The 9,758-nt window shown below is 38.9% G+C and overlaps 1 protein-coding gene across 1 annotated transcript; it reads left to right on the plus strand.

The window, feature by feature from the left end:
• Nucleotides 1-725: 725 nt before the first annotated feature.
• TTF1 (transcription termination factor 1) lies at nucleotides 726-8,849 on the plus strand. The gene is made up of 10 exons (XM_065737394.1): nucleotides 726-1,667; nucleotides 2,626-2,870; nucleotides 3,219-3,404; nucleotides 4,815-4,893; nucleotides 5,151-5,281; nucleotides 5,714-5,942; nucleotides 6,236-6,325; nucleotides 6,535-6,600; nucleotides 7,226-7,311; nucleotides 7,761-8,849. The coding sequence occupies exons 1-10, from the start codon at nucleotides 799-801 to the stop codon at nucleotides 7,916-7,918; spliced, it is 2,139 nt and encodes a 712-aa protein (XP_065593466.1). The 5' UTR covers nucleotides 726-798; the 3' UTR covers nucleotides 7,919-8,849.
• Nucleotides 8,850-9,758: the final 909 nt, after the last annotated feature.

Consider the following 9,758-nt stretch of genomic DNA (forward strand, 5'->3'; position numbering starts at 1 on the left):
ACAGGATACGGCCCCGCTGCTCCGCGGGTCCTCGGGGCAGGCCGGCCCGGCGGGTGTATGAGGGGTAGAACGGCGTCGGCACCGTCTCCTAGCAACCGCCACGCCATGGGTGCGCTGAGCTGCTGGTTCCGGGTGGGAACGCTTCCGGCGGGCGGAACGGGAAGAGCGGCGGAACGGGAAGAGAGGCGGAACGGGAAGAGCGGCGGAACGGGAAGAGCGGCGGAACGGGAAGAGAGGCGCGTGGGGCGAGCGCGTGAGTGGCGGTGCCGTGCTGTTCATGGCCGCGGTCGGCATGGTAGTAACATGCGGTGATTAGGCGGTGCGGAGGGAACGGGCTGCGGGTTGGGGCGTTTTGTGCGTTGGGTTCTCAGTGCTTTTCAGGAATGGAGGATAATCAGGAGGTTCTGAGCGGAAAACTCAGTGCTTTGTTGGTGTTAGATTGTCGCTATCTCGGTGCTGGGAGCAGAGCTGAACGTGGCAGCGCGTTATGACTGAGTTATTCTAAGTCAGTTTCATGCTAACGAAGCGTATCTGTTGTTCCAGGTGGCGTTTTAAGGCTGAGGTGCACGTGGGTGATAAAGGCGGCGGCGCCCCTGTGCAGTCACTTTGCAAAGTGTCGTGCCAAGCAAGCACCTTCCCCATCTGCTTCTCACGTAGTGCTGAGAATTTCTAGAGCAGTCATATAGATTTTATTTTGCTTTATTTTTTTACTGTGCGAGGGTATGGCATGTATGTAATGTTACGTGCATTGCAGTGTTTGAGTAAAGCTCATCTTTCATTTAAGGTTAGAAAAAAAATATGACAGAAAGGGCAAATGGCAATGATTTTCCCATTTGGGATTCTCACAAGAAGAAGAAGAAGAGAAAACGCAAACGATCTGATGTGGACCATGAGAATGGTGAGAATGAAAGCACACAGGATGCAGAGCTCAGCTGCACTTCTCCACAGCTCGTCGAAGATCAAGCAGCACAGAGCAGTGAAGTGTCTAAGAAAAAGAAGAAAAAGAAAAAGAAAAACAAGGAAGAGGAGCAACAGCCTCTGTCAGATTATTCTCTTGCAGAACATGAAGTTGCTAATGAAGATGTGATGGATGCTTCCCAGAAGAAAAAGAAAAAAAGGAAGCAGAAGCTTAGTGAGAGTACAGATATTCAAAATGATGTAGCTTGTGTCTCTGTAAATCAGAACAGTATTAATAATGGTCAGGAGAGTGATGCTGATAATGTGTATTTTGAAAAGTCTGCTAAGAAGAAAAAAAAACGAAAATTGCCAGAAGAGGATGGTGTCAGTGAGTTGCCTACTTCAGAAACGCTCAGTAAAACTGGCAGTAAGAAGCTGAAAAAGAAGAAGAGGAGAGGGAGTAGTACCCAGCATATACAGGAAGACACTGATGTAACTCTTGACCAATCACTGCTGTCATCTCCAGACCAAGAGAAGGAAGAGGAAGTCATGGTATCACCATCCAGCACAGGAGAGGGTGCTGTGGCAGTGTTGCAGTGTGGAGGCAGTGCTGGGTGTGCTTCTCCCACTGTCAGTGAGGACTCTGCAGATGTGCCCACTGATTTCTCCAAACCTGCTGAAAAAGCTAAGAAGTCTTCTAGACGGGCTCCAAAGGTTATAAAAAGCAAGACTTATATCACAGATGACAGTTCTTCAGAATCTGATGTCATGTAAGTTTAGACTTTTTTCTTCCTACTCCCCTTAAATAGGTTTATATCACACCATTTGAGTCCCAGACCTTTATCCAGTCCCTATTGCAGACGTTTTTAAAAACAGCTTCAAAACCTAAACGTTATGTTGAGATTGTAGAATACTGCCTTTAGACCTTAGTTATTTTATGAATGTACAGTGGAAGTTTGTAAGAATTGAATTGGTGTGGAATAAACAATAATAATAGAAATAATGGTAAGAGTATTTTTGATAGTAAAAGCATTAATAAGAAACACAGAAGTTCTGTGTTGCTGCTGATATCAAGAGCTACTGTTGCTTCTGCATGTCTATGTGTAAAAGTTCTCTGAGGAAGCTGGGGCTTTCAAGATTTCAGAAATTCAGGTTTGAATATTGTAAACATTGAAATTTTGTAATAGATTACATGTGTATGAAAAGGCTTCTGCTGGGGATGTCTGAAATAGTCCTTATTCTTTAATTAACAAACATGTTTATACCTATAATTGTGGAGATATAATTGTGGAGATATAATTGTGGAGATATAATTGTGGAGATATAATTGTGGAGATATAATTGTGGAGATATAATTGTGGAGATATAATTGTGGAGATATAATTGTGGAGATATAATTGTGGAGATATAATTGTGGAGATATAATTGTGGAGATATAATTGTGGAGATATAATTGTGGAGATATAATTGTGGAGATATAATTGTGGAGATATAATTGTGGAGATATAATTGTGGAGATATAATTGTGGAGATATAATTGTGGAGATATAATTGTGGAGATATAATTGTGGAGATATAATTGTGGAGATATAATTGTGGAGATATAATTGTGGAGATATAATTGTGGAGATATAATTGTGGAGATATAATTGTGGAGTCTGTTTTGTAGCTCTTCTGTTGGTGGTTGGTTGGTTTGTTTATTTTAATGCTTTTTAATTTTTTAATCAGGACACCAGAAGCCACAACATCAAATAAAAAGGAGGACCAGAATAATTCCTTTACTGAAACCACAGCTACCAATGAGCTCAGTGCGGAAGATGAAGAGTTCCTACACATGCTTACAGTCTTGGATTTGGATACTGCAAAACAAGAACTGGGGGAGTTTATTCCTCATGTGGGTCAATTGTCTGACCATTCAATCAGAAAGATGGCTGGAAGAGACCTAATGAGATTTAAACAGTTTAAAAAACAAGGTGAGAACTCAAAAGAACGCTGCAGTGAAGAAGTGTGGAGCTATGCTGATGTTTTGACGGGGGAAATAGCTTGCTTTTGTGTCCTCTCACACCCATGCTCTTGTTGCAATATATTTAATTCTAGTGAGCATGTTTTTTGTTGCTTTGTTTTGTAGCATCTACTACTTCATCAGCAAATTGCAGTTCAGAATTACCTGCTCCCACCTCTTGTTCTGTTTCATATGTCGTTTCACCTTCTGAATCTGTTGGTCTTCTGTTACATGTTTGCTAAAACATCATCATACCTTGATGTATAATGTACTTGGGGCTGTTTTTTTTATTTTTTAAATAAGTTTATTTATATTTCAGGTATTGCTATCAAGTTTGGCAGATTTTCCCAGAAGGAAAATAATCAAATTAAGAAAAATGTTGAAGAGTTCTTAGCAATTACTGGGATTGACAGTGCTGAAAAGCTCCTGTTTACTTCGAGGTATCCAGAAGAGAAAGAAGCTATCAGTCGCCTAAAAGCAGAGCATCTTTTTTGTCAAAAACTTGGTAAACACTAAAGCTCTGTCTCATGTATTTCAGTGTTACATTCCACAAACTGGTGATACTTCTATTTTCTTTTTTCTTTTCGTTTTTTGTAAATTATTATTGAAAAGCACGAAAGTTGGTAGATTTGGCAAAAAAGGAACATGTTGCTGAGCTTTTGTACTCGATGATTGCACAATATGCTGCTTTTATTATTCATTCTGGGTCAGGAAGAAGCTGGAAATTAAAATTTTATCATGACCAGCAGCACATGCAGACCTGCTTTTGGATTTTGTGGCTTAATACATATTATTAGCTAGTTTAGTGATTTATCAATGGGAAGGAAGGAGGGAATGAATAATTAACTGTTCTTAACGGTTAATACAGTTAAATACTTGTAGTTAGTTGGCAAGTTCAACAGCCAGTGATGTCATAAACAGGAAGAAATAAAGTCATTAGCCAGGGTAGTTAGTATTCCAAAATGTGAGGAAAGCAAATAAAATTCCAATTAATTAGATTCTGTTTGCGGGAGATACAGTCTCTTCCTTCTTCTTCGCTTTAATTGTTGAGACTTCTCATGGCAAGGAAAGTTTCCTGCTTTGTTTAGCTAATATGTTCATTTTGTAAAGCTGCTCAGTGCATTTTCTCAGTGACTCTCCATGCTGTATTCTTTATCATTAGCAAAGGCAAGACAGTAAATGACAGCCTTGGGATTGAATACTTTGGTTCTTCTTGAAGATTTCATGAACTCGATTGCCTGTGTTGTCACACTGGCATGGTGTTGACTTGTCATTTGAGACACCACTCCTGCTCTGGGAACGTTTGGCAGCAAATGACATTCGTGTTATGCCAGCTGCAGTTAGCAGTCTTGGCCAAGGTGTTTTCTAGGTGTTTGTCTCTGTGGATCTTCCTCTACTTCAAGGATCTTTCCTTCAGCCAAAAGCTTCACTTTCTTTTCACAGGATGCCTCAATTTCCTGATTTTCTGTCAAAATAGTCATCATGGAAAAGTGCGTGGCTGCCTCATGCCTTCTTAGTAGTAGGATGATTCAATATGCTACTTCACATATGATCCAAATGTTATAAAAATTTTCACCCAGTCCATCCAAACAGGATGCCTTAGAGCAGCAGATTTAGCTTTAGAGTAGTAGATTTGTGCTTCACAGTTCAAAAGTTGACTTTTGGATATTCACCTACATGCTCACAGGACTGTCTACCAGCTACTAATCTTACCGTAGCTGGAACAATTACATCTTTGAAACTCATCAGGAGAGTCTGTCCACTGTATTTCCTGTGCAGTTTATGAAGTGTAGAGTACAATCTCTTGAATGGAGAGAATCTGTGATTGAAAGCAGAATCATAAAAATACATATTTATTTTAAGTTGCTTCACCAGTGTAAAAATGTTTCTCAACATTGAATCATTTACCTTCCAGCTGAGGGCATACCACGAGCCTGGAGACTTATATATTACCGAGCAAGGAAGATATTCGACCCAAATAATTACAAAGGGAGGTAAGCCAGTGATTTGAAAGAGTTCAAATGAATGATGGTAGCATTCTATGATGTTTATTTGTTCATTAAATATGGATATAACTAAGATCATCCCACATTTCTGCTGGTTACTGTGACTTAATGGGCAGTTCGTTTTTTTTAGCTAGTTGCTGTAAATCCTCTGGTATAAAGTGTGACTTGAAATTGTAGTAAGTATCTCTTACAATATTGGGAGGGTTTGAATTTGTGTGTGAAACTGTGTCCATTTCTTCTATTAGATACACTAAAGAAGAAAAAGAAAAATTGAAGAAGTATCATGCTCTCCATGGCAATGACTGGAAGAAGATTTCGGAGATGATGTCCCGTTCTAATCTCTCAGTTGCCATGAAATACTCTGAAATCAAGTCACGTATGTAATTTTTAAGAAGAATAATTCCTTCTTTGTATTTTAATTTGAAAAGCTTTCAGACAAAAGTATGCAGCCTCAAATCTGAGGGAGAAGAAAAACTAACAAAAAAGGTAGAGTGGGAGGAAGAGAAAGTGGAATAAATACCATTTTGTTAAACAGAATTGCCATTTCTGGTGTCTAAATGCTTTTGTGGGGATGTGAGGAATTTGACAGTAGGGTCTTAAAAATATAGGAACTAGGAACTGGTGCTGTTCTTTAGGCTGAATTCCTCTCATTAGACTGAATTATTCTCTCAAATCTGGTATGCAGGGGAGTTTCTGGGAAGCAAGTAAGAAATAGATCCTTTAAATAAAAATATGGCAAAATGAAGCATTTTTTTTCTAATGTTTCATGATAAATTATCTCCTAACAATGAATATTTTCCAATTTTAGCAATTAATTATGGGCCTTGGTCAAAAGAAGAGATTCAGAAGTTGATGAATGCAGTGGAAGAAGTGATTGTAAAAAGATTAAAATCGGAAAATGCGAATTCTCATTCGTCGTCAAAAAAATGCCACAGAAATCTCCTGATTGACCGTGAGAAGCTTTTCCAGAAATTACCATGGACTGAGATTGAAACTAAAGTGGGAACTAGGTACTGGAGACAATGTAAGCAGAAATGGTAAGGCTTTATACCAACTCGAGACAGTGAAATCTGTTCTCGGGAGTATTTAACCTCATTCTGCAGAGCAGTTTGTAGTATGATGTTTGTTTGGTAGGATTGGCAATAGATTGCAGACTGCAAAAGGGGACAAATAAACAACTGCTTGCCAGCTATGCTAAGTTTTCTCATTGCTGTGATCTCAAGGCTTGATTGCTGTTGCTTTGATGCTGTAGCAGTGGCATTTGGGAGTCACTTCCTTTAGATGCTTGAAATGTCATGAAATAATAGGAACCCATTTTTGTGTTTTAAAGGACTTTAATTTTAACCAACAAGATTACCAAAGGGCAGAAGTTATACAAGGGGACCAAAAGATTGCAGGCCAGCATCAACCTTATTAAAAGGTATAGTTGAGTGTTACTGGAATGTTTCTGTGTCTCCTACTGTTCTGAGAGGTGGTATGAAATCACACTGGTTGTGAGCTGTATGCTCGTGGTTTCATATCACTCTTTCTTTGCACAAAAAGGCCTGCAGCTTCTGACTGGGGGAGCTATGAACCTTGTGGAATTATTTATTGAATTCTGCCTACAAGCTGTTTCTGTTATGTTCCCAGGTTGTATGAAATGAAAGTGGAAGACGCAAACGAAATAAACTGGGAAGAACTCACTGATACTGTTGGGTAAAAACTCTTTTTTTCTTTTCTATTGGATACAAAAGGTAGTTGAAGCAGAGTGTCTTAAATTCCTCAAATCAACATTTTGCAACCGTAACTAATTTGATAATGCACAACTGTATATCCTTGCATAGTACTGCACAATCAACCATGTTTAGCAGCTCTGAAAGTTAATGTTACCCACTTCAGGCAGCCCTGTCCTGTTCCTGGTGTTTTTTTCTTTACTAAAGCTGTATTATGTAGTCTGTGCTGGTCAACAAATAGCAAAAGGGGTAATTATTGGAACATGTGATAGAGTATAACTTCTTCCAAACAACATAAAAACTGAATATAAAATGACAGATACTGTGAGTGCTGTACTTTCTATGTTATTCTCTTCAAGTTTTCCACGTTTTTTTCAGCTTTGTTGTTTCTTTTTGCTAACGATATAGGAAATATGTGTGATTATGTGTTTTAGGTGCTTACATTAAAGGGAAATTGAAAACATGTCTCTATTAGGATTTGCAGTTGATGCTTTCTACCTGAAGCAAAGTTAACTGTTGGACCGGTGTTGTTCTCAGGAACTGATAACTCACACAGTGTCAGTAGTGACTCATTGCACCACTGTGCCTTTGAACTCTTGTCTTTTCAGAGATGTTCCTGGAAGCTATGTTCAAGCAAAATTTTACAAGCTAAAAGTCTCCTATGTCCCTTTTTGGCGAGCAAAGACTTTTTCTGGTTAGTATCCCAGCTGTTTTTATGTATTCCTTAAGCTTTTCCTTCTAGTCTAAGAGGTTACATCTTCTGCTGCACCACTTGCTTTCTTGGGTTTTGTCTCTTAAGCAATTTGGCTAATACCCCAGGCTTTATACTTATTTTACTAACTGTTCTGTTTTGTTTTCTCTTTTATGTATGCATTGTAACAGTTTACTTTTAATTACATCTTCACACAGTGCTCATCAACCTCTTCTGTTTAGTACCTTGGCTATAAAAAGTTCTAACCGTGCTTTTTCAGTTTAGGTTTTAACGTGCATGTATGTTTGATCTTTACTGCAGTCAGTAGAATTAGTACGGAATAGTCAGATATTTGCATTTAACAATGACCAAACAATTTCTGCCTTTGAGATCCTTTCTCCTTAAGGGATCTGGTACCAAACAGTTAAGACCTCTTTTTCTGTTTTTCGAAGAAATCATTGATTATCTTTTTGAAGAGACGCTTCCAGAACTTGAACAAAAGTTGGAAAAGTGGAAAGGGAAACAGTCTAGTGATTCAACAGTCAATCCAAAGAAAAAGGTTTTCCAGCTCAGTGATATTTTTGACTCCAGTGAAGAGAGTGATGACTGACTGCCTTAAGAACAGTTTAACTGCCAAAGGGATCTGCTGGAAAGGGGGTGCAGATCAACAGCTGTAGGTACATGGGCTATGAAATAATGGAAAAGCAAGAATATAGGCACATCTGCTTTTCTTGTTTTATATTGAAAACTGAGGTAAATACCAGTGTTTTTTCTTTCATGCCACCTTTTATTACTGTAATTCAGCTTTGTTTTAGAAATCTTTTTCTAATTGCAACCAAATTTCTTTCTGAAACTCTCAAAAATTGATACTTTTGTCCACTGCTTTATTTTCTGTGGAGTTAGAAACTTCAGTGTGATCTTATCTCTAAAATATAAACAAATCTTCAGGCATCTGCAGTGATGGAAACAGCACAATTGTTCGATGTCTTGAGATTAAAAGCAACTCATTTTATTTTTGTTGTAGATTTAAGCTCTTAGAGAAAAGGGATTTTTCTCTATTGTAATCATAGATTGTACCATCATTTCATGTAAATCAGAACAGAGCATTTAAAATATTTTTGTTAATATCTGAAATACACAGAGAAAACACAATGTGTATATGTATTTGCACATAAATATTTTTTTATTGTGCCAAGGCAGGTTTTAACATTTTGATATGAAAATTGAAGGATGAGATGGAGGTTGCACCTTCCCATCTTTGTATGATCTCATAATTTGCCTAAAAGTTATTTGTAAACTGACTCAGTGAATGTAATATAATTACTGTGTGTATAAAGTATTTGTATGGCTTGTTTATATTTCATATATGCTGTGTTAGAAACTAATACAAGAAGAACTGGTTCTGTCATAATGCTTTTTGTCACTCATTTTGATAAGATTGAGAATGTCCTTCTTTAATAATTCTCAGTGAAAATGCAGAAGTTTTAAAGACTTTTGAAATAAAAGTCTTGTGAGTATTTTCTTGGCTGTCATGTAGCAAAGGACGTTACATGAGACCTTTCCATGTTAGATGTAGTCTGGCTTCAGTCTCTCTGAAGCTAGAAAACAGTAGGATTCTGTGGGACAGACAGGATGCTGCACGAGATCAGCTGCCCGTACAAGGATAAGTTTGCAGCTCAACTTGCCTGGCAGCTTTGGAGGTTAATAGTTAAAGTATGTGAGCTTTTAAATATAAACAGCCTGTACTTTTTCATCCTATTTTTTTTCCTGGAAGATGAACACTGTCTAAATGTTTTGTGGGGTAGACTGGGAGAAACTTGTTGTCATTCTCATTTGGGAACATAGAAGGAAAACAGTTCCTTTGGTTGTTGATAACCTTCCATTTGGTCAATTTTTTTTTTTTTTGGAGAAGGCTTCTAAAATCATTGAGTCCTGGTGCTTAGGAGGATAAGCAGTCATCTTTTCCCTTTCTACTTTTTTTCTAAAGGTGCAGGAGGGAGAGGCAATGGGGTCACGTGGGTATTTGAATATTACCAAACCCAGCAACTGCGCAGAGGTGAAAAATAAAACAACACTCAAAAGCTTCCCAGACCCAGTAGAAGAATAACACGGACAGAGCTCTACCTCAGGCTGGGTTTATAACAGGGTGGGACAGATCCTTTGAGTCAAAAAGCACCGTCAGTCGTTCATAACGCAGGGGATTCAGGCAGACACCTCTCTTCAAGCATCTTCCTGGTGCACTGATGGTCCAAACGGTGCGGTAGAGAGAAACCTTGGCTGTGGTTATGGGCAGAGCACACTGGGTTACAGCTGTGTCTGCAGCAGCCATGCCTCGGAGCTGCCAAGCGGCGCGGGTGCAGCGGGAAGGCCGAGCTGGGCCTCGCCCATTGCACCTCCCCATCGTGCGGCTGAAGCAAGGCCCCGCAAAGCTTGTCCCCAAGGCCTCAGCA

The sequence above is a fragment of the Cyrtonyx montezumae genome, unplaced genomic scaffold, assembly GCF_038088225.1.
Source record: "Cyrtonyx montezumae isolate F1298 unplaced genomic scaffold, pur_monq_1.0 scaffold_20, whole genome shotgun sequence".
Lineage (NCBI taxonomy): Eukaryota > Metazoa > Chordata > Aves > Galliformes > Odontophoridae > Cyrtonyx > Cyrtonyx montezumae.